General features: G+C 47.2%; 3 protein-coding genes across 5 annotated transcripts in view; 1 reads left to right on the forward strand and 2 right to left on the reverse strand.

The window, feature by feature from the left end:
- Positions 1-6,282, forward strand: part of SMYD4 (SET and MYND domain containing 4) — a 6,503-nt gene extending 221 nt beyond the window's left edge. The window contains exons 2-10 of the mRNA XM_064523306.1: positions 40-190; positions 612-701; positions 1,206-2,373; positions 2,697-2,879; positions 3,192-3,358; positions 4,073-4,205; positions 4,619-4,735; positions 5,119-5,242; positions 5,964-6,282. Coding sequence (XP_064379376.1) covers positions 40-190; positions 612-701; positions 1,206-2,373; positions 2,697-2,879; positions 3,192-3,358; positions 4,073-4,205; positions 4,619-4,735; positions 5,119-5,242; positions 5,964-6,114 — 2,284 coding nt within the window. The 3' untranslated portion in view covers positions 6,115-6,282. The remainder of the gene's footprint in view (positions 1-39; positions 191-611; positions 702-1,205; positions 2,374-2,696; positions 2,880-3,191; positions 3,359-4,072; positions 4,206-4,618; positions 4,736-5,118; positions 5,243-5,963) is intronic.
- Positions 6,283-6,813: 531 nt separating this feature from the next.
- SERPINF1 (serpin family F member 1) lies at positions 6,814-13,976 on the reverse strand. The gene is made up of 8 exons (XM_026105655.2): positions 13,811-13,976; positions 11,242-11,327; positions 10,626-10,827; positions 10,391-10,546; positions 9,384-9,587; positions 8,414-8,556; positions 7,596-7,806; positions 6,814-7,217 (listed from the first exon to the last, which is right to left on the reverse strand). Exons 1-8 carry the CDS (start codon positions 13,959-13,961, stop codon positions 6,958-6,960), a joined length of 1,413 nt encoding a protein of 470 aa, XP_025961440.2. The 5' UTR covers positions 13,962-13,976; the 3' UTR covers positions 6,814-6,957.
- Positions 13,977-17,637: 3,661 nt separating this feature from the next.
- SERPINF2 (serpin family F member 2) lies at positions 17,638-26,113 on the reverse strand. Of its 3 annotated transcripts, XM_064523308.1 has the most exons (10): positions 25,895-26,113; positions 25,271-25,317; positions 24,708-24,839; positions 23,927-23,989; positions 22,080-22,461; positions 21,626-21,769; positions 21,249-21,452; positions 20,249-20,391; positions 19,481-19,685; positions 17,638-18,614 (listed from the first exon to the last, which is right to left on the reverse strand). In XM_064523308.1, exons 3-10 carry the CDS (start codon positions 24,765-24,767, stop codon positions 18,289-18,291), a joined length of 1,527 nt encoding a protein of 508 aa, XP_064379378.1. In that variant the 5' UTR covers positions 24,768-24,839; positions 25,271-25,317; positions 25,895-26,113; the 3' UTR covers positions 17,638-18,288. The 3 variants fall into 3 exon arrangements, with proteins under 3 accessions (XP_064379378.1, XP_025961442.2, XP_064379379.1); XM_026105657.2 differs by lacking the exon at positions 25,271-25,317; XM_064523309.1 differs by lacking the exons at positions 25,271-25,317; positions 25,895-26,113 and adding an exon at positions 24,942-25,247.
- Between the last annotated feature and the right edge of the window lie 222 nt (positions 26,114-26,335).

Raw genomic sequence — 26,335 nt, forward strand, 5'->3', positions numbered from 1 at the left:
GCGGGGCAGCGGCGCGGCGCTGACGCCCGTGTCCCGCAGGCCTGAGGCGGAGGAGGCGGCGGCCTTGCGGCGGCTTTGCCGGCGGGCGCGCGCGGGCAAGGAGGCGGCGGCCGCGCGCCGCTACCGGGAGGAGGGCAACCGGCGCTTCGGGCGCCGCCAGTACGCCGCCGCCGCGCGCCTCTACTCGCAGGTAGGTGGGCGCCGGCCTCCCCCCCCCCCCCGGTGAAGGGGACCCCGGGTCGGGCCCTGGTGGGGGGGCACAGTCGGAGCCGGTTGTGGGGGGCCCCGGGTCTTTCCCCCGGTGAGGGGGGTCCAGGGTCGCCCCCTGTGAGGGGGGGCCAGGGTCAGGCCCTGGCAAGGGGGTCTCGGTTGTGGGGGGCCCCCAGCTGAGGTGCCGCCGTGGTGGTGGGGTTCCTGTGTCGTCCTCCTGGTGGGAGGTCCAGAGTTGGACCCAGTTGAGGGGGGTCCAGGGTCGCCCCCTTATGAGGGGGGGCCCCAGTTCAGGCCCCAGTGAGGGGGTGCCAGTAAGGGAGGCCTCAGGTCAGCTCCTGGTGCAGGGGCCCCGGTGAGGGGGGGTCCCCGGTGAGGCAGCGTCTCTCTGGTCTGCGCAGGCAGCATCCCATGAGCGTCCTGGCAGCCCCGACGTATCCGTGTGCTTTGCCAACCGCTCCGCGGCCCTCTTCCACCTTGGACACTTTGAGGTAAGCGGCGTGGGCGAGCAGAGGTGCTGAGCCCTGTGGCAGCGAGGCTTCCCGGCTCCTGGCTGCCTGGGAGCAAGCCTGCGTGCCCAGCATGTGGCCTGGGGCCTTCTGCCTAGCTGGGGGGGGGATAGGCCAAAGGAGAGCCCAAGCAGCAGCTGGAGCATTGCCATGTAGTGTTTGCACATAGGGCTTGACGCGAGTGCTTCTAGGAACCCCACGATAACGACTATTTGGGTATTAGCACTACAGAGTATAGATCAGATGTGTTTTTGTAGCTATACTTAAAACTTCTATCATTGTGGAGCTATTTCTGAACACTTTCTGCTTTCTTTCTCCTTGTTCTGCGTTGTGATTCTTTATGTGGCCAACAGATTGGCTATGGACAGGGAATCTGCTGGTCAACGTGATCTTAAGTAAAATGTGTTGAATCTTTGATGTGATAAAAAGAGCACGAGTCTCAGCTGGTTTTCAAGTACATTTTAAAGGCCTCATCTTTTTTTCTAGGTTTGTTTGGAAGATATTGCGAGGGCTCAGGGTCATGGCTATCCAGATAGGCTGCTGCCCAAGGTCTTGCTGCGGAAAGCTGAATGTCTGCTGTGTTTGGGGAGGTTACAGGATGCAGCAGAGGCCCTCAGTGCAGTGGAGAATAAAATTGCTGTGGATCAGACTATGACTAGTGCTGCACACCAGGCCCTGCTAAAAAAGATAAGTCAACTGAAGAATAAAGTACATGAGAAAGAGAACTGTCCAGAGCCTACACTAGAAACACATGGTGCTGTTCAAAGAGAGCTGGAGATCTGGGAAGAGAATGACAGTATTTCAGGTGCATCTTCATCTCTGAGCTTGAATTTTGATTTAGAGAGAGGACGGCATTTGGTGGCCTCTCAGGATATTTTGCCGGGACAGAACCTGTTGAAAGAGGAGGCCTTTGTAAGTGTTCTCTGCCCAGGGGAGAGTCTTCTGTTGCCTGACAGCAATGAAACTGTGTGGGACACTCAGGTCACTAATGCAGATCTTTATTGTCACCGTTGTCTGAAGCAGCTCCTAGCCTCTGTGCCCTGCAGTGGGTGTAGTTATGCAAAGTACTGCAGCCAGAACTGTGCAGATCTGGCATGGGAACAGTACCACAGGACAGAGTGCTCCTTGGGAGCACTGCTTCTCACGTTAGGGGTCTTCTGCCACGTTGCCTTAAGGACTGTTCTGCGGGCAGGATTTGCAGAGGTCAGAAGGCTGGTGGAGCAGTCCCATGATGATGACAAGGACCTTCATAACCCCGAGGCAAGATGTAAGCATCTCAGTGAAGCACCAGATACCAGAGCTGGTATCCCTGGGAAGGCAGAGCCTCTGATCCCTGGCTGTAATGACAGTGGTCAGTACCAGAGTTCTTACCAAGCTGTGTTCAACCTTTTGCCACATACTGAGAAGCATAGCCCTGAACATAAGTTCCTTTGCCTGCTGAGCGTAGTAGCTATATGCAAAAAACTACAAGAAGTTGGTCTAGAGGCTGCTGTCTTGAATCAGGAATCATCTGAGGAGTGGTCCAAACCAGAAACATGTGAAAATAGGTCTGATGAACTGTCTCCAGGGTTGAAGATTATGGCAGAAGCAATGCTGAGGCATGTGTTGCAGCTGCAATGTAATGCACAAGCGATCACTGTAATGCAAGAGTTGGGTAAGATAAACACTTTAAGCCCTTTCCTCTTATCCTTCCTCATTTAGTTTGTGTGAAGTAGAGAGACTGAACTAGCAGTTGTGGAAAGCTCCCAGTGCTGATGGGAACGACTACTTGTTTTTCTTAAAATTTGATGGCTTGTTCCCGCCTGCCTGTCCTTACCTTTGGGGCACATTTAGATGGTATTCAGCTATTTTTCATTATAGCAATATGCCAGGAACTTTCCTACTGATGTCTGTGATTGGAAACAGTGCCCATTGCATTAAGTTTGGTGAGTCACTGAGCCTTCCTTCTGAACACATTTGTTTTTCCTCTGTCTTTAGGGTCCGGAGATGGTGCTGTTGTGAATAAGAGGCCTGTGCGCCTGGCGACAGCCTTCTTTCCTGTCCTCAGCCTTCTGAACCATTCCTGCAGTCCCAATACCAGCGTGTCATTTAGTGGGACAGCTGCCACTGTCAGGGCATCACAGCCAATCCCAAGGGGCCAAGAGATTTTTCATTGCTATGGTGAGTTTTAACTCTGTATTTGTCTCAAGATGCAGGCATCCTTTCACTTCTACTTGTCATGCAGACTGATTGCTAATAGCATAGTAATTTCAAGTGTAATGTTGCTAGAGTTCGTGCATACATATAAGCCTTAATCAGAGATATCAGAACAAGTCCTTATCTTCAGAGCCCACTGTTCTGCTTTCACAGTCTCCAGTTGCATCCTCTCCAAAAGATGGTATATGTAGTCTCGGTCATGATGAGGATAGATTTTAGTCTGTTGTTAGGAACTGTACCTGTTCAGCCCTTTATATCCTTGTCCTCCTTTTGCAGGGCCTCATAGATGTAGAATGATGGTTACTGAGAGACAGCAGCTTCTCAGGCAGTATTTTTTCGAGTGTCGCTGTCAGGCATGCCTTGAAGAGAGAGAGTCTGATGTCAAGAGTGTGGTGTCCTTGAGAAACTCATTCTGCTGCCCTAGCTGCCGGGCTTCAATGCAGGTAATTATTCTTTAATTATAACTGTATAACCATATCAGGGTGTGTAACATTTGGGTCTCTGGGAAAGTCACAGTTAAAGATCTGAGTCCATGACCTCTGCTCTGAAGGCAAAAACCCCTGCAGAATCAAGGCAGTATCTTATTGCTCTCTAGCAGCTTCCTTGGAATGTTCTTGTATGTCAATCTTCCAGCATTATAGGGAAAACACTGCCTTTAACAAGGAGTTAAAATTCCTCTGAACTTGATGAAAGAAACCCTGAGTATCAGGGCTGTGGATTGGGGTAGTGGGGGTGTTTAGGAAACAAAAATGGAGGCCCAGAGTCTAAAACACAGGATGTACCTATAGGGGGCTGTATGCAGTGGGAGTTACGTTATCTGCAGTTCACAGAATGTAAATGAAAACAGCATCTAGCATGAGTTAAATAGGGAAAGTCATTTTTTTGAAGGAAGAAAGCAAGAGTGTGTATTTTATATGAACATTGGTTGTGTACCTCATGACCCTTTTTTGGCCTAATCTTAATGTTATCATAACTGTTCCTGGAAGTTTCTCCTAAAATTCGAACAATCTAATAGCAGTTTATGAACAAGTCTCTTTATTTAACAAATGTATCTAAGGAACGATGTAGCAGCTCTGTAACATAATACAGATATGGAGATGGAAAATAAGCCTTGAGTTGAACTTGAGCAGGAATGATGGCATGGGTGACTTCCACAGGGGGAAGACACACTTTGTTGTTCCAATGGAGCTTGTGCACTCTCGGTCAGCAGAGAGAGCCTGTCACAGTGCTTATGGGACCTTCGGCAACAAATCAAGCAAGCATTAAAACTGCTAAGTGACAACAAGAGTGGTAAGGCTCAATTTTCTGCATTAAGGTCAGCAGCTAATGAGGACATATTGGGAGACCTGGTCCCAGCCATGAGATGGCACTGTTGTCTATGAAATTAAGGTCTTCTGTCATGAAGCCTGCAGTCCCCTGGGAGCTGAGCTTTAGTTTTTTTATACCACTGATCTGGGTGTTAATCTAGGTCACACACTGTTCCATAGTGACTGAAAGAACTCAGGGTAATGTTGGAATAATATGTTCCCAGACCTTGTTTTTCTGGACTGTATCCAGCTGCATTAGAATAAGCAGGGCTGCAGAGGAAGTAGATATGAAATCGTAACTAAGTCCAAATCTAATTGTGTAAGATGCAACGATGAGATTGGATCATGGCAAGCTGGAGAATGGCCAGTAAGATGAATTTATACCTTGTTTTGTAGATCAGGCTATCAAAATGCTCCTGAAGTGTCAGGTAGATGCTCGAAACTTCCTGTCTCCAGAGCATTTGCTGATGGGAGAGATGGAGGATCATCTGGCACAGGTCTACGCTACTCTTGGTATGGTATTATCTTCTCCCTTAAGATTGTCTTTAGTTTTCTGGCCTGTGAATTTAACATGAAGGTTATGGGGCAATGATTCCCTGGCTAGCTTTTTCACTTCTCCTGCTGCCTTTCTCCAGTTTTGACAGCAGGACTCTTGGGAAGACTGCTTTAGCCAAAACTGCCTTCCCAGCAGCCAAGGAACAACAGTGTGATCTCATGTCCTTCTAGTTTCTCTGTCCTTGGTCTGAGGACAGCAGCCTCCCAATAATGCTGTGGACATAGTTCATCATGTTGTAAATAATGCTGTCAAATTCTTTGGGTGGCAGTAGTTCTAGAAAGGATTTATTTATTGCTTTTTTTTTTTGCATTTTGGTTTTTTTTTGTTGTTCTTCCATCAGGGAAGTGGCAGGAAGCAGCCAGGCACCTGCAGAGCAGTATTCGGATAGTGGAAATGCATCATGGGCCATCAAGTGTAGAAATGGGTCACGAACTCTTCAAGCTGGCACAAATTCTCTTCAATGGGTAAATTTGCCTTCATTCTCCGTCTCTTTCCTGCACCACTCCTGTGTGTCTGACACAGTATCGTGGCAGGTGGTCCTTGACACTTTCCAGGGTGTGTCCCAAGCCTCCTGGGCAGTCTGGCACAGGTACAAAAGTTGTCCCTTTGTCAAGTGCAAGTTCATTAAGTGGACCAGTGAGGTTCACTTCTATCTTATGATCTCTCTCTTTGGACCCATTTCTCTGCCTTGTGCCTGTCTGTCCTTTTTACTCTCTGGCGCTGTTTATTCCCTGTCCTATTGTTTTATTCTGGCAGCGAGTCACCCATGGGTGTTTATACCTCAGCTGTACAATATTGATGACATCTTTTTAAAAGAGGAATTAAAAACACCTTGCTCTTCTTTGGCCCCTTTCTGGGCAAGAGAATCTTCCAAGTATTTCTGCAAATCTTCTAACAACATCTTTGTTTCAACTGTCTGAATTTTCAGTGGGAGCTGCAGAGAGGCAGTAGTGATTACTTATACTCGGTGTCTTAAGTTTTGTCCATTTGCTTACCTTTTTTCTCCATCCTCTCTTTGCAACTAAAGTGCATAGTATTTGCCTGGTGCTGAAAGACAGTGGAAGGTAGGATGTATAACCATGAACAGGTTTAGTGTTTTGTTGGGGAGAGGTTGCAGGTTGGGGAAGTTAAGGGAGCTGAATTCAGTACCTCATATATTCTGTTCTTACTCTTTTCCTATTTCAGATTTGCTGTTTCTGAAGCTCTGAGCACAATTCAAAGAGCAGAGGAGATTTTGTCAGTGCACTGTGGTCCTCAGAGTACTCAGATCCAGGAACTAAAAGAGATGAAGACCTGTCTATTAGAACTTCCCAGAAGCATCCTTCAGAGGACTTAGACTTCCCTATCAAAGGAAGCTGCAATGCTGATCTTTCATCAGAGCTAAGCTTCATGTGGTAAGGCAGTCATGTAGTACAAGCTGGAAAATTGTGCATAAGAACAACTTGAGTGAACTCTGAAATGCTCTTTAGTGAGGCTGTTGTAAATAAAATGACCAGTTCTAATATGAGGGGTCTGTGTGTGGTATAGTGGAAATGGATGCTGTTGTAGAATTTCTGTGTGTGCATTAGAAGGAAACATTTGAGATACCTGTATGTGTGTGTTTCTAGACGTGTGAATCTCCCGTGGGTGGCAGCCTGCTGATCTTGAACAAGAAGTTATCCAGACCACGCTGCTTTTTGTTTCTAACACTATGAAGCATTTGCCTACCAGTCAGCGCTTTCATTCTTACCAGCACAAAGGTTGGAATGGATGAGGGTGCAGGCTGGGAAGCACAAACGTACAAGCTGTACAAAGGAGATACTTCAGAACTTGGAGGGCTGCCAGAGCAGACCTGTGAGTGAGGAGGAATTCAGTATGAACAGAACTGGCTTCAGCTTGGAAGACAGGAGAGGGGAAAATACAGTATATACCAGACTAAGGTTTGCATACAGGACATGAGCCTGTGCTATGGCTCAATCTGGGGAAAATGGGGGTGTGAAGGCACATGACATAACCAGGACAATGTTTCAAGGGAGAATACTGGGGCTCACTGAGATTGATGGCAAAAGCTCTTTTATTGCAGCATGAAGGCATAAGATTTGCAAGTTATGTCTTTGTGCAGCAGAGCAGGGAGCCAGTATCCCTTGCAATACCACCCTTTCTGTTTGGGCCCCACCATTGCAGACTACTGTGAAGGGATCTAAATGCTCCTGGGGTCTAGAATCTTGCCAATAAAGAGCAGGGTTCCAGTGGCATCATCTCGCAGCACAAGAAGAAAAGGTCTGTCCACGTGATACTCTATGGGGAAGGTCAGACGAGCAGCATTCACCTCGGGGTTTGGTGTGGTTCTTTCACCATCTTCGTTAAGCTCCAGAATTGCCTTGTGTTGCACATGAGATAGCTTAATCGGCTTGGCAGAAATCTTGGTAAAATCAGGTGATGTGAAAAGTGACTGGAGCCCTGGAGGGAAGAAAGAGAATTCCATTAGCTAAAAACATAGATGTGGGTTGAGGGAGTGGTACTGCCAATGCTGTGATCCAGGAAGGCTCATAGCTGCTCAGGCTGAGCTTATTGCTGGTAACAGGGAGGAGAACCTTACATCTGTTTGTGCTGAGCTTCTCTCTCTTAATCTCAGAAAGATTGTAAAAATTCTGTGGAAAGATCTGATAAAAAGTTAAGGGGTCTTGGAGGAAGGAGGTTTAGTTGCCAGTGAAGTCTCTACACACTGACAGCAGAACCTAACTAATAACCCACCAACTTCATATTTTCTGAGAGCAGGAAGCAGCTTGCCTACTGCTTTGAGCCCTGGTAGTCTGTAGAGGGAGTTGATGTACTTACTTGTCTCCTTTAGAGTGTTGCCAAGTGCCTCTTCGTAGTTCAGCCTTAGTTTGGGCAAGCTCAACACAGCGTGGACTGTCTTCAGCTCCTTGTCTACATCGTGGACAAATTCTGAAGTGAGACTCTCCTCAATCAGAGTCATATTCTGAGTCACCTTCATAGGCAGGAAGAACGTGGCACTGACTCCCCCTGTCAGTGGCAGCTGGGCAATCTGGAAGGCCAGTCATAAATAAGAAAGGATCATACCCATAGTAAACAGGTTTTACCCTCCCAGTACCAGACCCAGGCCTGAAACTTGACTGCCTGGTCAGCCATTCCAGCTGCATATCTTGTCTTCTCCCCTGTTTGCTTTTATTATACATTATGTTTCCCGACCCCTTTGGTGGCCAGCCTTTCATCAACCACTGCTGCACCCTCTCTGCTATTACATGGCAAATGCTATCTCTCACCTGTTGAATCCTGTAGTGAGCTGCAGTATTGCTTTGGGGGATTCTCAGCTGGAACACCTTCTTCTGAGCTCATGCTACAGTGAAAGATTTGTTGAAAGAGGTAGAGATTGAAAAGTTTTGGGGAGTGTGCCCTGCCCTTCTTGCCAGCTTTAGGTAGAGCAGTGCAGGTGAGTAGGACTCTGCTTGTCAAATGGTCATTGAAAAAGTAGAATATTCTAAGAAGAATCAAGACACTGCCTTTCAAAGTCAGGGATCACAAAGCTAGTCTGATGGGAAGAGCAGGGCTTTCTTCTGGAATGGGTTTACAAGTGTAGCTAAGCCTGTTCTCCAGTAGGGTTAGGAGATCTTGTGCAATATTTGCTCTCTGACCTTGCAGTTGAGTTCTGAGTCAAAACCATATCGCAGTATGGCTTTGGGGTCTGACATCATGGACACCTTCACAATTCTGTCCTCATCCAGATGGAAGTCCTTCAGGGCAGTCTTCTTGGCGTCAAACTTGGTTCCCCATGTCCCTGTTTTTTAAAAAATAAAACGGAGGATCTTCTGGAATAATAGCATACGAAAACAGGGAGGTGTCTGTGGTCGAGTAAGCTTGTGCTTTATGTGTGCAGTATTTGTGCTTTAAGAGCTGCGGCATAACTGAATAATGGTAGAGATGGAAATAGACTGATTGGACCTATTGATCTATTGCCACTCTTAGGCCCCTCCTTTCCATCTGAGAATTGGCTAAATGGGAAATAAATCAAGCCAGTGTATGGGTGGAGTAGCAGTTGGGAAGCTGATGTCTACTTATGTAATTACAAAACTATTTTAAAGGGTAACAATTGTGTCAATGCACACTAAGTGCTTCTCTCCCCACCCTCTGTGTTTTGCTTGCTGTCTCTAAGTGATAACTCTCCAGGACACCCACTTGTGTAGATACTAGATTATAGCATGTTCTAGAACAGCTCTCTAGTATCTCCCTCCATTCCCTCTGCAGTGGTACTAAGGCTCAGTACAGTCTTTACAGCTGTGCCTTCCCTAAGTGATAGTATTCTCTCTCTTGCCATTGAGTTTTACAAGCTTGAACTTTCTTCTCTCGTCTTTTACTGCAAACAGCTCAAGACTCAGCTTTCTAACAGTAATAATTCCTTTTTCAAGAACTATTTCATGTTCAGGTAGCATGCATTTCCTGTAGTTTATTGAGCAAATATTTCATACCATGTATTCAAAGACATTCTTCTGATATTTTGTCTCTTTGGCACTCTTTGCACTCTTTTGCTTTGGGGCAGCACAATCACATCTCTTCTAACACATGCTTAATAGACCCTGTCCATAACAAAGTACGCAAGGTTCTTACCCTTGAAGTGAGCAGCCCCAGCAAGGAGGATGCTGACATCTGTGGGCATGTCCTTCATGAACCGCAGAATCCTTCCCTTTGTCTGCTGCCGTACCCAGTTGTTGATCTCTTGGAGATCTAATTGGGAATTGCCACTGAGTGACCTCAGCCGCATTTTGTAGGACTTCTCCAGCTGACTGTGAAAACCAGACTTCACCCTCAGTCCTGGGGAACAAAAAGATCAATATTGCAGCTAGCTCTCATATCAGAATGATCTGAAGGCAGTGGCATGCAATCACAGGCCTAGCAGCAGTTCTCTCATAAAACAGATCTGTGGCTGTGTGTATAGACACTTGCTTTGAAGGAAAATGACTGAAGTGCATGGAGGAAATGGATCCAAATCCTACAGCCAGTGATGTTGGAGTATGGGGAAACCCTCTCCTGAAAAGTAAAGATGGGAGATAAGAGCAGAAGGCTTGGACACAGCTTTTTCTACATTGGTCTTTCTTCCTTCTTCAGCTCTCTGAGTGCAGCTTACTCAACTTCTTGGATTCTTGGAACCAGCAAGTTAACTAGCCAAAATACAGCTCTTAGCTTTCTCAGATACTCAGTGCATGCTGAAAACAGACATTTCGAATAGTTCTGCAAGAATTTAAACAAAGGGATACAGCTGAACATCATCACAAGTAGAAAATGCAGTTTGTGATTCCTGGGAGTTAGCAACACCTGCCAGGAAACCTAGAGCACAAGTAAAATCCTCACAGCAAGCTTTTGTGAGGCCTTCTGCATGCTAGTTGCTCTGTCTCCAGTGTCTTTTGGCACATAAGCCTGATCATTTCATTTATTTATATGCACACAAACTTTCCAGGTTTTATCTGGAGCGGCAACAGCATTCCATGTGCTGTCTGGTTCCAGGCTCAGCGGGATGTCAGAGCCCAAGCTGTTACTGTGATGTTATCTGTCGACTGTGTTCTATCTGCTGCTAGTTATTTAGGTAGATTTTGATAGAGGGGAGGAATGACTTTTACTTTTTTCCAAGATGATACGAGAGGCGCTTTTCAGGCTCTTCTCTGGTGCAGTGACACTGGTCAGTAGGTCCTTGTAGGTGTCGTGGACTTCAGCTTTGTTAAGCAGATCATAGAAGAGAGCACGGGAAATCGTATCTTCTGTTCGCTCTCCAGCGCCTGCCAACAACCAGGATGACAGTATGAGGGAAGGCCTTTCAGGCCAAACAGCATGTGAGGAGAAGGGGCAGGAACTCACCAAGTGAGAGACCAGAAAGTGCAGTGGCCAGGCTGAATGGAGACAGTAGCACATTGGCAGTGGCTGTTCTGCTAGATTGCTGCCGGTACAGGTCGTAGCCAAAGTTGGAGACTGCAGCTGCCAGCTTGTTCACGGGGCTCTTATAGAATGGATCCTCCTCTTCGACTTCGCCTGCGTTGCCTCCATCAGCGGTGGCAGAGTTCTGGCAGGTACAGGGAAGCGCTTTGTTTAGACTGGCTATTTACAAAGGCAGACACAGATGTGATAAACATCTCAAAGGCAAGCAATCTACAGATGTTCTCTTAGGATCCACAGAAACACTCCCTTAATCTTACTGATAGGGAGACAGAATAGGAACAGTGACTTCACTTTAAAGTGTCCCAGTAAAGTTGAAGGCAGTGTTTGGATTGGAATCCATTGTTTCTGCCTCACAGTCATCCCCTCATGTAGCTACTGTGGTTTTATCTAGGTGAAGCAGGAGTTACTCTTGTTACGTTGCTAAATAAAAGCCTGGTAACTTAGGATGGCAGTGCTTAATGTTTCCATAAGACTTATAAAATTATTTTTCCTGCTCCAATGATCTCTCCCTCGCTCTCTGCTGTTATATCCTACTCACCTGCCCAGCAGCCGAGTTCTGGCATCTACCTGCGACAATTAAGAGACCCAGGAAGAGGAGAACCACTGGAATCTGCATGCCTGAACCTAGAGAGCAACATGACAGAGTGAGTTTGAATAACTGAAACAAATATATCTCTGCCACTACTGCTCACTGTAACTAGTTTTGACAGTAACTGCAATGACGCTGCTTCTTGCCCTTCCTGACCATGGCAATGATCTGAAACATGCACCTGATCTGAGCTGGGTTTTCTTCTTGTATAGCGTGATGTATTCAGCCAGCCTGGCCCCAACTACACTGAGAATGGGGCAAGCACCCTGAGCACAAAAGCAGATGTGTGGCCCAGTCCACACTGGTGCTGGCAGGTACTGAGTGCCAAGGTCCAGAAAAGCCCTAAATCATATATTTTGACCTTTACACCTTAAAATTCAAAACTTCAGCATTTATAGAAGGTAGCAAATCCATAGTGTTGAATGGAGCAGAAGACAAAGCTAACTGGCTACTGCTCTGCTATATGAGTTACCTGCTTCAGGCTGTACTTTGCCACGTTTGTTGTGTCTGCATGTACGTGGAAGGCCATACAACCTGTGTGACTCTTTTGCTTCTTATTTAACGAACAATTGGGTAAAGTAACAGTAGAAGAGCTCTTTTTTTAAGAGAGTGAGGAAAGCGGCTAGAGGTAAATACCTAACATTGGGTCAGATCTAGAGAAGACATGGAAGGCAGAGCTTGGCTTGTTCAACATTTCTAAAGGGGGCAAGGGAGAAAAGCACCAAGCTCCCCAAAGCTGATAAGCCTGTTCTTCTGTGAAATCCAGTTTTAATCACTCGTGTACTGGCATATGTGGCCCTTCCAGACAGATCTGTCTGGTGCAAAGGGCAGTGTGTAACCCAGAGTTTCACCCTGGGTAAATGAGAGCTACTGCAGAAGTGTCATGCCCCTGAGAACAGACGCCACTGAGGCTGAGCTGAAGCAATGTTTGTATAGAGTCCCAGAAATTAAAGGAAGAGGTTTGTATTTAACTAACCCCTGTGATTCAGGCATCCAGTGAGGCAGGAGAAAGAACATGTGTTTCAGATTAACTGCAGCTATAAAGAAAACATGCCTGTTGGTAGAAATACAACTTAAAGCCACGTGGCTACAACAGCCACAGCTCTGGAACCAGCCTGTTCAGGGAGAGGTTTTACTTCAGTGAAAGGGAGCCCATTGTTCGCTTTTCTGCTGAGACCCTTTTCTTCTGGAGGTAGTCCCGCTTTAGAGAAAAAGGTGTCACAGTGGAGATTTTAGCAACCTACTGCTACCCTAGCTTCTGAGTAGATGAGTTATTCTGGCAGAGAAGATGCATATCAAGAGATTTTATCGTATTGGAACAAACTGACATGTTTGATACGGTAGTGGATGTGATGTAGAGACTGATCATATCTCATTGCATAGTTTTAAAGTGAATAGCCAGCATGCGGAAACAGAGGTGACAGAAACCCTGCAGGAGCCTAAGTTAAGCAGATCTTTGATAGGGCTTTGTGAGGATGCCTGCATCAAGCAGTGCTCTTGCATGATGAGTGGAAGAAGTTTGGCCTGGTCTAGTTTGGAGATGAAAGTTTTCCATGGAGTGTAGCCTTTCCTCTGAAAAAAAGGCTGAACACTACCTCTGCTTCCAACTACACTGAGCTCCTGGGAGTATCTGAACGGAGATTGCATTTCCAGATTTGTATTGTTTTTGCCAGTACTGTCACCAGCTTCATATTTCTCAGAATTTGCCAAAAAGCAATTTCCATTTTAGAAAGACAAAGCCTTTTGCATTTGAATGGGCCTGAACATCTGGATTCTATTTGTGTGTCTCTGAGCAGGCAGCCAAAACTGCAGAGAGAAAAGAATTTGGTTGGAGTAGAGGTGGGATGGTTTCAGGCATGATATTAAAATCTGTAGCTGCCTTTAAAAAGAAGGGAAGGAACAGTAGCATGCAGCATGTGATGTTACAGTCAGGAAGATATTTAGAGAAATGAGCTGAGAAGAGACTTTCTGCCTTGGAGTTGTCTATTTGTAAAGCCCTGCAGGTACAAGGTGAAATATTTTGCTTTCCATTTGTGGTGGTAAAAGTCTCAGATCATTTATAAATGCTTCTTATTCTAGAGGTCCTATAAAACATCATCCAAAAGTTCAAACTTGCTCTCTGTGATTGCTCCATCCCATAGTGCTAACTACTTTTGAAGCATCTTGCAGCCACTAGATCTAGGAGATTCAACTCAGCTTGACCAAAATTGTTACCATTGCAAAGAAAAAGCCTCCTCCCAGCTGCAGCACAGTTGCTAGGAGGGCAAAACACTGCCCCAGCTCCCAAGCACGCTTCTGCCCTGCCGGCAACAAGGGGCCCTCGGATGCTGGTGGCTCCCAGCCCTTGGGCAAGATCCTTCATTTGGTTCCAGTCTCACCCCTCCACACCTGCAAAAGACCCGTTCTTCCCCTTTCCCAGGTCCTCCGCCAGGTCCCCGTCTTATCCCTGTGCCCTCCTGGTGCTCCCCTTGCCACGGGCTGAGAAAGGTCAGTGGAAGCAGCCGGGGCTGCCTCTTACCTCGGGCTCCTCTCGGTTCCCACCGGAGCGAGTTGGGGACAGTGCGGCTTTGGTGCAGCCACATCTGCTTTTTGCTGCCTGCCCCAGCCCAGCCTTCGGCAGGCTTCAGGTTACAGCTTCCCAGGGCTCTCTTAAAGTGCTCTGCTCCCATTTTCGGGACTGCGGTCCTGTCACTGAATCCGTACTAACTTTTTAACCCCAGTTTCCAAAATAAATGCGCTTGGTGTGATCAGGGCAGTCTAGCAGTTAAAACACAGGACCGAGAGCCAAACGGTCGGTCTGCTGTTCCCTGCCGTGTTTGAGCAAGCCTTGTATCCCCTCGGTTTTGCCGTATGTCCCACGAGGGAATGTCTTCTGTCCCAGAGGTATTGTTAACCGCTATTTATACAGCAGCATTTTAAGATTTAACTGAGACACTTCTACAGTGAAAGCAGGATTCGGTTGTAGTCAAGGGAAAGCTGCTCAGAAGTGGGTCTAGCCGGTGACAAAGAGGTGCTTGACATAAGTGGCCTAAACTCCTCAGTGGAGAAAAAAAGACTAAAAAGACCAGGACTCTTAGTAAAAGAGATGAAGGAAGGGAATGGTATAGGAGTTTATAGAACTATAAATCATCTGGAGAAGGGAAGGGGGCTGTGCTTATGCACTGCTGCTCACAGCAGGAAAGTCTAGGGGAGCACCCATCAGTATCAGCAAATGCAAAACAAAAGTGTGTATTTTTCACAAGTCTTAATTTATAAAACTCATTTCAACAAGATATTGCAGAAGATGAAGGATAAAGGGATTAGAAAAAAAATAGTGGAAGACAGGTCCACTGAAGGCTAACGTACTGGTCGGATGCAGCCTTTGGCTCGGGAGCTGGGAGACGTGACCAGAGATCAGTTGTTTCTCCCTTTCCGTTTCTTGTTTGCTTTGCCTGGTCATTTGTTGCTGGCTCCTGGTGGAGAAAGGATACTGGGCTACAGCGACCTGTAGCTGGCCCGATTCAGGGCGGCTGTCTAGGTTTGTCTGCTTAGAAATGCTGAAAGTAAATTGTAGCCAGTACTGTTGGTGCCCCCAGTCTAGGCTTGTCTTGGGACATCTTCTTTTTTGGGCCGCCAGCCTTGCTGCCAGCGGGTTAGGAGCAGTAACTCATGCATACTTTCCCTTAGCTTATACAGTCCCTCGGCTAAGAGGAAGAGATGGCTTTTGGAGAATCATAAGCCGCTGCTTTTGCAAGCAGGAAAAGCAAATCAGCGAGTCTGCTGTCTGATCAGTCAGCGCTTCAAAGGTGACGCTCTCTAAACAAGAAGAGTAACAGCTCTACCCTCAACTGTTTCTCAGCTTGTTTTGTGAGAAGTCATCTGCAGAAAGATGTTTGTACTTGTTAGTCTTCCACCATGTGCCCAAGAGTGGGGGTGTTAGCTGTGGTGGTATGTTCTTTTGATGTTTTTCTTCTCTTTTTGATATGTTATATTTGGAATTAATGTGCCCTTATGGAAGAGCCATTGGACGGGCTTTTACATCTTATCTGTATCTTCAAATGAAACCTGAAACCTGATCAGTTTAAAAAAAGGTTTGGTTTTAAGCCGTTTAAGTCTTAGTGAAAGTTGTATAGAGCATTATTATAATGTAAAGCAAGCTTTATTCCTGTAGGTAGGGCGCATCCCTCAAACAGCATGCTGTACTATTCTAAATAGATGTAAGGGTTTAAATCACTTCTTTTAAATCAATACCAACATTTTATGGATACTGTTGTTTTGATTTAGGTTCAAGATAGTAGGCCATGTGCTCTCTGAACAGTGCTTGGCTTTTTGCTATGGAAGTTCTGTATGACATCCGTATGAATTTACTTTAATAGGAAAAAAATACTTCTAATCCTAAAGATATTGAGAAATATTTGATATTTTCACCCAGTGATGCAGATTAAGTTACAGAGCAAGGGGCCCTGTCATGTCTTTCCAGAATAGAGCTGAATCAAAATGAAGGTTTAGCAAGGCGAAGTGAAAATGCCCAAGCGGAGATATTAATATTACTTTGCATTTTACAAACTGCCTCTTTTGGAGAGTCACTGGAGTGAAAAGAGTCTTAAGGTTGGTGTAACTGATAATTTGTTGAGCAAAGCACAGTCAGGGAGGGCTGCTGTACTGTCAAATAAGATGAAATTAATAGTTTGACAAGAATAACTTGGAGGAGGAGAGGAGGAGGCAGAAAAAAAGGAAAATAGGAAATAAGAACCAAGCTGTTCAGGGAGTTGAGAATGAGGGGGAAAAAAACTTCATAGAAGAGGGGGAGCTGGAGGGCATAGGCAGAAAAGGAAGATTTGCGTTTCAAATCTGGGACAGGATGCAGCGCAACGAAGTGGAATTCGGGAAGATTACAGCTGAGGTTGCAGTAGCCAAAGCAGGACTTACCTAAAGCGTGGGATGGTATTTTTGAATGTTAGGAGCGACTCTGTATAAATAAATGAACTCAAATGTTCCCTGTGGGCTAGAGCTATGCCCTTGTAGTAGGGTTGCATTTTTGTGGGTTTACTTGTTAAATTACATGGCCCTGTAATTACACCCTCTTTTTGAAGGGTACGTGTCATTGCATCGGTCACTGGGGTAGGTATTATCTTTAGCCATTTTCCCCTTTTAGACTGCAAGAAATGTGTAATTGCAGGTTTGAGCCAGGACTTTTTCTTCTCCAAAGTCTCCTTTGCCCCCGAAATTCGTGGTTAGTGAGTCAGTCCTCCTTATTCCAGCAGATGGTGCAGACTATTCAGGGACGGAGGCTCCCAGAAGCATCCTGCGCCTTCCTTTGAGGGAAGGCAGACTTCCCGAGTCAGGAAAATACTGCCAGAAGGATGGCCCTGGGGCTCTGTAACTGTTATTTCGCAAAAACAGAGCACCGTGGTTTTTTTCCCCAGAAGCTGAGCAAGTTCCAAAGCAGAATCTACTATGGACAGCAGTTGTTTTATACAGACATAGCTGCAGCACGGCAGGCTGCGGTGAGTTAGACTAATGTTTTTAAGTGTATGGATCACTTGGTGGGATGGAAGGTTCCCCAGACTCGTTCACAGTAGCTTATTCCAGATGTGCACATCAGAACAAGGATCCAAGGAGCTGTGCCCATCTCATACAAAACTGAAGCTGTTACCAGACATTGCCATTTGCCAGAGCAGGGCAAGGGCAGCGACGTCCAGCTCGAGGCAGCACAATCTGCCCACGCCTCCCCTGGAAGCTATCACAACTGTCCGCAGCATTGTGCTGCTCACCCAGAGTATCCCAGTAAGAGGACAGGCCACAGACAGCAGATGCCAGATCAGCACCTTTGAATCACCTAGTGCTCCTAGTGTCCGCAAGGGTCGGTTTTTGCCCCACAGAAAGATTACATCCCTATATGCCAATGCACTGATGTTCATAGGCTAAATACCCTCCTAATCCCTATTCCGTGGAGCTCATGTCCTAATTCAAAGAATTCTGCCCTTTTCCCAAGGCCAGCTCTGAAGGGCTTCCTGCCCGTTCTTCAGCTGATGGCCAAAGCTGCCTGGACTTGATCTTTAGAGAGTCTTTACTGATTAGCCTTCTCACCCCACATCGCCTGTTGTCCTCTGTGATCACCAAAGAGCTGATCCTTCTCAAGAGCCCCTCCTATCTTTACATCTTTCAGGTCCAAACTTTTTTTTTCCCCCTAATCTTTGCAGCCAGTCAAGCTGGTTGCCTTTATCCTTTCTCTGCTGGGTCTTTCAATGCAACGCCTAGAACAAATGTGTTCTGCTTCACTCTTTATTATTCTGCCAACATAAAAATTACTAAAAAATACTTTATAAAATATGCCTTGAAAATCTAACATTTCCCAAGACCCTAGAGTTTCCCAGGAAAAGGGCCAGAGATGGGGCTCCAAAGGGGGTCCCCTTACTGCAGACCTTCCCACAACAGATCCCAATAGCCAAGGAGTGGGAGAAAGGAATATTTGGAAAGAGCCTGTGCTTGGAAGTGGCTGTGACTGATCCCAGGGAAGACAACTGGTTACTAGTCCAGTTCATTCAGAGATCATTTTCTGTATAGGTAGAAAGAGACACAGTTTTCAGAGGAACACTTTGAGGAAGGCATGTTCACAGGAACCGCAGAGGGAAGGGCGATAATAATATCTCTGGCTGTTGTCCAAGCTGCCAGATGCTAATGAAGATTCCAGGCTATGGGGGGACTCTAATAAGAGTCTAATAAAGACTCTTATTAGAGTCTGGGGACAAGGAAACCTCCCTTTAGGACTGAGAGCCCTGGAAGGGAAATCCAGGCATGCTTTTCAGGGTCAGCAGGGGGAACCCAGCCGGGAGAAGCTTGTCAAGGCTGGAATGGGATATTCCAGGCTTGGTCTTTAGGGATCTGTAAAGGAAAAAGCAAGGGATCACCTCCTATGGCCTTAGAGGGAGGTCTCCAGCAACAGGATGCCTCTCTTAGCTGGTCCAAAGGGTCAGGTGGGTAGCAGTCCCAGACCTCCTAGGCTCTGCTCCTCTCTTATTTGGGCACAGGATACTCAGTGACCTCTGTTTCATCAGGTGAGTCCTGTGGCTCTTTTCTCTGGGGAGCAGCATTGGGGTTAGGGTTCTGGATGCTGCCTATAAAAAGTGGGATGCCTGTTTCTTCCTCAAAGATAATGAAGAGAAAGGGCCGGTCAAGCCTGAAGGCAGAGAGTGACCGTGACAGCATGGTGCCGGTAGCAGCAGATGCTTCCACCCCATCTTCTTTAAGCTCCAATGTAGATTGGTGCTGTACACTGGATACAAAGAGAGGTCCATCTGTGATCTTCCGGAGATCTGGGTTTGTGAACAACTCCTGGAGGCCTACGGAGAAATCAGGCAAAGTTAACCTTAAGTGCCACCAGCTCTGATTTTCCTCAAAGCTATCTGGAGGAAGCAATTCCCTAACCTGTTGCTACATGTGTTGTCCAACTCGGAGAACTAGAGAACATGCAGGCAACAGAAACAAAAGCTGCAGTCTGGCCAGATTCTCCAGTCCTTCACTGCATGAAAAGCTCGGAGTAGCATAAACAGAACAGCTTTTACATGCTTTGTCCACCTCCTTTAGGGCAGTATTGTAAATACTTGAGCCCTTCCTTAAAAAGGCAACAACAAGTGTGAAGCCCCTTTCTTGCTAGGCTGGGAACACTTTTAGAAGGGAGGTTGTTTCTCAGGATTTCTTTGAAACAAGTATACTGTTAATTTATTTTCATCTGGAAATGCAGAGCACAGTCAGATCTCAGCAGAGTGTTTTTTCAGTAAGCCTCTCTTAATTCCAGGTTTTGTGATCTGCATTCTCTCTCTTGACAATTTATACATCCCGGACACTAAGTTAAATGACAAAGAAAGAGATTAAAGGTTGACACACAGGAGGAAGTTGGTCTTGGCTAGAAATAAAATAGAGAGCCAAGGAAATAGGGCAATAGAAAGAACTCAAAAATCACGAGGAACTGTCAATGCTGCCTTCAATGTACCATCATCTTGTTGCAGCAAGACATTTGGTGCTAAGCAATCAAAGAGTAAGAAGGAGGAGGAGAGGAATAAGGGATGAAAGGTTCTGGATGTTATCTGGAACAAGCTGTGAAGCACAGCTTTAAAAGCATGGATGGCAGTTTCGAGTGTTAGTGAACAGATGCTCTATAGTTTGATCAGATTCACTTATTCTGCACAAGTCCAGGGAGAGGTCTTACCTATTTGACTGAGAACCTTGTTGAGTTCCAGCTGACAGTCCACCTTTAATTTGGGTATCTTCACGGTGGTGGGTACTTCTTTGGGGAAAAGGCTGCGTAGTCGTTCATAAGGGAAGTTCTCCAGCACATGAGAGACATTCCAACTAAACTGGTTTGGTACAATGGCCACAAAACTCATGTTGCCCTTAAAGGCAAACTTGGCCACCTGGAAATAAAACCAGTCAGAATAATTTATAGAAGAAGAAGGATAGAGTCCAGAAAGTGATGCTTTTAATTTTTTTTTTCCTAATTCGATTACAGACCCAGTCTAGCCATAGGAAGAAAACAATCTGGTGGGAAGGAGGTGTCTGATTTCTCCAGAGAAAGAAAGTTTTGCTGGAATAGCAACATCTGATTTTGGTATTTAGTATCATAAAGATGAAACACAGGGAAAAAAATGTGTACAAACATTGTACCCGCTCTTTCAGTAGCCATATTCTGAAGGAATTCAACTGTACATTGGGGGAATTAAGTTTTCCATATTCCTCATTTCTCTTTAACTTGGAGCTTACAAACGGCATTATTTCCCCACTTAGTTCATATCCCTTCATGGTTTTCCCAAAACTGAGAGCAAAGATTCAACATTCTTGCTAGAAATAAAAACAAAGGATGCTTATTAATTTTTTATGTGTACTATCCCTGTGAAAAGTCATTTGGTTTTGGGAGAGAATAGTTGCACTCAGTGAAATGCAATAGCAAGAGGAGCACTCCTACCTACTAGAGCCTTACCTGAACGTCCTGGGACTCCAGTGTAAACCAGCTCAGGGGGTACTCCTGGGCTTTCATCATCTCAACTGGGACCATGAAATCATTGTCAAGGTGGAATGTGTCTGGCCCAGTGAGGCTAGCATTAAACTTATTCCTCCAAAACCCTAGCAACATAAAAGTTGAAAATTCAACAGAGTTAAATGTGGGCAGGAAAACAGAAACAGCCTAGACACCACTCCTCCTATCATGAGTTCTCAGAGAAGGCAGATAGTGATGAGACAAGTAGAAATTACAGCAAAGAGAAGTTAGTACCAAAGCTGGAAAAACCCTAACAGCAGGAAGCTCTTATCTTCCAGAGAGGGACTATGGAATAACAAAGCAAACCAGGATTAATCCTCATGCCTTAGCGTGGGAGATTACTGAAGGCTATGAAGATAAAGTAATGGATGTTTGTGAAGTGCTTTGAAAAATGAAGTGTGTTGCCTTTGTGCTGAGTACTGTGAAACAGTGCTCCAAGAGCAAGCAAAACATTTGCAAATTTACCCAGAAAATAAGTCTCTGAGAGTGTTTGGTCTATGTTTCTCTGCATGACCCTCAGGGGATTAAAAGAGGAAAATGTTCTAGACCACTGGGCTTTAGTCAGAAAGAAACCCACAGAAGCTGCCTCCAGGCTCTGTGGTCGGCATGCAGTGAGTGGGGTGTGACCTGGTTAAGATGAGCAGTGATGTGCTGCTGTCTGGGAGCCTGAACTAGGAAGCAAAAATACGTCCGGATCCACCTGCTACATTCTGGCTCTGCTGTCAAGTAGCATTTTTAGCACATGTGAAACAGTTGGGAGTCAATACTATAAAGAAATCTAAGCAAGAGGAACAGAAGATGTGGAAGAAGAGAACAAGCAGATTGACTAGCAGGAAGCAATGAAAGAAGACACCATTCATCTCTGGTGTCTGTGCAAAGCTAGTAGATTCATAACTATTCCTCGGGATGGTCAGGCTTAAAAAGTAAGACCTGCGGAGCTCACCATGGAAATGGATAGCACTGAGCAAAAGCATCACTGTGTTTCCAGGGAGCTCATGTAGAAAGGTGGGTATTTGCCCATTAGTTGCCTCCTCTACCCACTTGTTTATGGCCATGAGGTCATCCTCACTGTTCCCAGAAAGGGTCACAGGCTTTGCCCCGTAGAATTTCTCTGAATCCTCCAGGAACTTCTCTTTAACCTTAAATCCTGGTAAAGGGGAAGAATTCCACATGAAGTTAGCAGTCCTTGAAAAAAATTGCTCAGTCAGCCAGTGCATGGCAGATGCTGCCAGGGGAAGCACTTTGGGGAAAAAAAATCCACGTCTCCCTGGCGAGAGCTTGATTCTGCTGCGGGGAGGCCACCCCTTTGCCAGCTCTCACCTTTCTGCAGGTACACACGCGAAGCAGCTCTGAGCAAGGATTCGGTGAGCCTTCTGCGCGCGTTGCTCAGTGCATGGTGGAGACAGGGCACTGATGCTAGATGCATCGCCTCCAGCAAATGCTTCTCTGTCTGATTTGCTGCTCCTAAAAAGTGGAGTCAGATTCCTGTTAGTTCATACCTATGTACTGGAAAGCAGGGACATTATTCTGGCTGCCTCCCTTCTGAGACACATTGTGCCTTACAAAAGAGGCTGCAGAAATCTGAGAACAGGAGCCTCAACGTGGGACGCTGAGGGCCGCTTCAATTGTACTAGAATGTAATTAAAGCTACAGGAGGAAAATTAAGGGAAAGGTACTGTGTTTAATCTCTGCATTTTGCACATTAGCTCCTAGTACCTCCAAATGGGGGTGCTGGGAAGGGCAGGAGCTGGTGCTTTTGTAACTAGCAAGTTACCTAGTGCCAGGTGAGACAAGGCGAGGGTGATGCTGAGGGGAGACAAGATCACGTTGGCACTGTTGCTCTCCAGCTGGACCTCTCTGAGGAGATCAGTGCTGAATTTCATCAACCCTTTTGCTAGCCTCTGGCTTTTCTTCCAAGTCACATCACAGTTTTTATCTTCCCCCCCGTCGTCTTCTTCAGAAGAGTCCTCTGGGCTCCAGTCATTCGTACTGGCTGTGGTGGTGAATGGTGATGTGGGTCCATAGATCTCCTCCCAGGTGTCAGAGGTAGGATCCAACACCTTGGCATTCAGCCGGGTTGGAGCACGTTCTGGCAGAGTACAGGGGATATCTGCTGTGTGTATGTCCGGTTGTGCAGTGCCAGCCCCTTCCAGGTCCTGGGAAGAAACAAGAAGGATAACACGGAGAAAGCAGGAGTATGGCACTGCCTTCCCTAATGCTTTTACTGAAGTCACAGACAACTTGCACAGGAAGAGGGCAACTGGGCCTCATTCATGCTGCTGCAAAGGCAGCAGCACAACTCCCCGGCTCTGTCTTTAAATGCTGGGGATTGCTGGGAGGAACCTGGGTCAGCAACCAGAACCCCCTCCCTCCCGGGCGTGAGCTTTGGCTGCTCTGTGGGCTGCAGAGGGAAGCATTCATGCCCTGTCCTTTGATCACAATGGCTCCTAGGTAAGATTTGTGCTTCAGAGGAGGCTGTTAAGCAGCCTGTAGCATCCAGTCTGTCTCCAAACTTTGTATGCCTGTGGATGTGCCTGAATACATCTGTGAAGCATTAGTGTGGAGAGGGCATCCAGGCTTGCATCATATGCCAGGGCACGTTGTGCTGAACCAGTAACTGTACTGGGATTTTCTCAGCTGGCACCTCCTTCCTTTCAGTCATATAATAGAAATAAGCATACTACAAACTGACTTGACAAAATGCTCTAGTTTCTTTACCCCGGTGGTGTATTTGCCTGCTTGCCTTTTAACCCAGAGGTTAAAAACACCTAGGCAAGTTTGGAAAACAGAAGGTCTTTTATCCCAAGATCTCGCAGTGGTTCCTCCTCCACTTGCCCTCAGGGCCTGCCCTAGGCAAGCGAATTCAACAAGTGTGCTTTGGGGGCAAGAACTGGGCCCAAAATCCCTTCTTAGCACATGTCCCATCCCTTCGCTGCTTATGGATCCATGACCCTCAGCCTGGATTTCACCTCCTCCTCTCACATATTTTAGGACTGTAGATCTGCCTCAAGCATTGGTCTCTCTAGTGCTGTCACAGCCTTGATCTGTTTCTGCTCTAATCCTCCTTCAGGCAGCTCTCTTCTCTTTCCGTATCTGTTTTATTCTGTCCCTTTTCTCTCCATACTCCTCATATTCCAGTTTTCTAAGCTGTAGCCTATAACACTACTGCAATTGTCCTCACATACGCATGGTCTCAAGCACAACCATTTTTTCTCAGATCTCTCTGTTCCCACCAGCATCTGGATGCCTTCCTCTGAGCGCTGCGTGGTCAGAGCCAAGCTCTATGGGTAGCCTCAGACACCAGCCTTTCTTCCTCTTTCTCTCATAGCTTGTTGTTTTCCTCATCTTCCCTTATCCACCTGCCAGGCCCTGTGCTCCTCCACCACTGACATTTACTCCATGTGCTGCCCGGTTACTGCAGGCTGAGCAAGGAGCGCAGTGTCGGCAGCAGCGGAGGATGAGGCAGGGACCAACAGCTGTACAAAGATGGATTTTCTCATTCCCCTGGCACTGCTAGATTGCACTGCCTGGGCTCATCCTAGCTCAGGAGGAACTGGAAAACCATTGCCAATCCCACAGCATAACTTCAGTCCCCCTGGACGGGCACCAGTCATTGCTTACCTTGAACTCCACGGCCTGGTCTAAGAAGAGTTGCTGCAGCTCAAGGGCATGTGTCAAAGGAAACTGGAAGGAAAAAGTAAAGTCCCAGATAGTTTCCTCTGAATTTCGTAAGTCACTGTGCTTTCCCCCACTCCGAACACATTTCTGTGGGGCTGGGTCAGAGGCTGGCACCACCCCAGCTGTAGTAGTCTCAAGGTGCTCGCGTCGCAACGGCATGGGCAGGGCTTTGGGACACAGTGACAGAGGCAGTGGGGTCCACCGAGGGGAGGCAGAAATGAAGAGGAGCCTGCAGAGACTGCATATGCTGTGTTTGTTTAAGAAGGGGCCAGGTCAGAAGTGTACAAAATCATGTATCCTCTAGAGAGTAAGCAGTGCAGTTCTGCAAAGTCAGAGCTGAAGGGGATCCAGATTTAAAGTGGAAAAAAGGACGTTATTAAATAATGTCCTGTTAACCCCTGCAGGTCAACAATTGAAGCCAAGTTTGCAGAGGTTCACTATAGAAATCTGCTTGAAAAGCGGGAATACCCACAGTCGTTTTCAGATGGGAAGTGGGAGGCTAGAAACCTTGCTGCCCGGGGGCACAGGCTAACCCCGCAGCAGAGATGCGACGTCAGCCGCTGCGCTGCCTTCCGGGGCTTCTCCCACTGAAGTCGCTCGCAGAGGCTGAACGTGGCCTGGCCCAGCACTGCCACCCCGCTCGCCTGGCCCTTGGCTGGCCGGGGCGAAGGCTGTGCTCCCACCAGAGATGCTCCCGAGATAGCCGTGGAGGGACACGACTTACCCGTAGATGGCTGTGCAGAGCAGACAGGCAGAGCAGCACCAGACCCCAGAGCAGCACCATGTTTCTGGGACAGAAGGACCAGCCGAGGTGACTCCCAGCTGCCTGGCAGCAGCAAGCTGAGCCTGTTCAGGGCTACAGGGAGAAAACAATCAGCCTGGCCAAACAGGTTGGCGCAGGAGCTTGCAGAAAGAAGGAGGGAGGTGAACAATGATGCAAAGAAACAACACAAGACACCTGGGTCCAACGCCAAGGCAGCGAAATCAGAGACGAACAGGGGCGGCACTGAGGAAGAGCTGTGTCCACAGCCTGGCTCCTACATGAAGCTCTCCTGGATTTACTCTGCTTGGAAACCTGCGTCACTGACCCCATCATCCTCATTAATCTGGATTGCGAGCGGTATTTCCCTAATCGATCCCAAACACCCTATATCTCTGGGAGAAGGCAAGAGACTCTGCCCCTTTCCCGTGCAAACCCCTGAGGTATGGGCAGAGTCTTGCCGGAGGTGGGAGAAGCAGCACCTGGTCTCAGCTGTGCCCCTGCCCCGCGGGAGAAGGGATACGAACCTGCCTCCGAGGGGCTGCAGGCACCAGCAAGCGTGGTCTGGGAGGGACTGTGCAGGAGGGAAATGCAATACTGGAGCGGAGTTCCTCAGCAATTAGTCCAGGAATATAGCGAGTCCTCCCATTCCCAGCACTCCCCTTCCCCCTTTGCTGGGAAACCCAGCGTCTCCCACTCTGGTCACGTAGTGGAAGGTGGTTTCCAGATGAAACCCCACCCATTTCCTGGCCATTGCTTCACCGGGCTACTCTTCCTGTTTAAGCAGAAAAAAACCTATCTTCTTAATATAAACCCTCCTTGCCAAGTCCAAAGCCCGGGCCTCAGGATGGCTGCTGTAATGCTTAATCCCTGGGGCCACTTTCTGCTCTCGGAGCAGTCCCTGCTTTGACCTAGAGCAGCTGGGCTGCAGCCCCTTGTCTTCCCGTTGACAGCAGCAAAACTTGAAGCCGCTCCGTTCCCCCTCCCTCACCCTAAATCCTGCAGCTACACACAACCCCGAATGCCCCTTTCCTCCCTGATCATCCCCAGCCTTTAACTCCCTGCCAGATTCACCCCCTCCCAGAGACGCACGCCTTGCTCATTGGAGGAGCCCCCATTTACTGCCAAATCCCAGCGCATTTGCCCCTTACCTGAGCTTGTTAGCGCCCGTGTTGGAGCTGGTACTTGCCTTAGCCCAGCTGATAGCTCTGCATGGGACAAACAGTCTCTTGTCCAGCTCACCGCTCCTACCCGCCAGCGACGACCTTCAGCACCACCTCTTATTTGAGAATTTGCAAGCAAATATTGACTCAGAGCATCCGGTTAAACTGTTGTTGGGGGGAAAGAGTGAATTTGTGGTGTATTTGGAGATGGGGAGGCAGTTTAGGCTGCTGCACCGCCAGGACAAGGGTGACCCTGAAATGACAAGCTCTGAAACTCCCAAGAGCAGAAATAACCTGCGAAGTCTGTTGTCCCTAAGCAGTGGCTCTGCTTGCCTTGCGCTCCCTGTGCTAGGAATGCCCTCTTTTATTCATAGCTTCCGATGAAAACATGGGTTGGCATTTATTGCCACAAGGCTGTTTTGGGAATTT

The sequence above is a fragment of the Dromaius novaehollandiae genome, chromosome 19 (genome assembly GCF_036370855.1).
Source record: "Dromaius novaehollandiae isolate bDroNov1 chromosome 19, bDroNov1.hap1, whole genome shotgun sequence".
Classification (NCBI taxonomy): Eukaryota; Metazoa; Chordata; class Aves; order Casuariiformes; family Dromaiidae; genus Dromaius; species Dromaius novaehollandiae.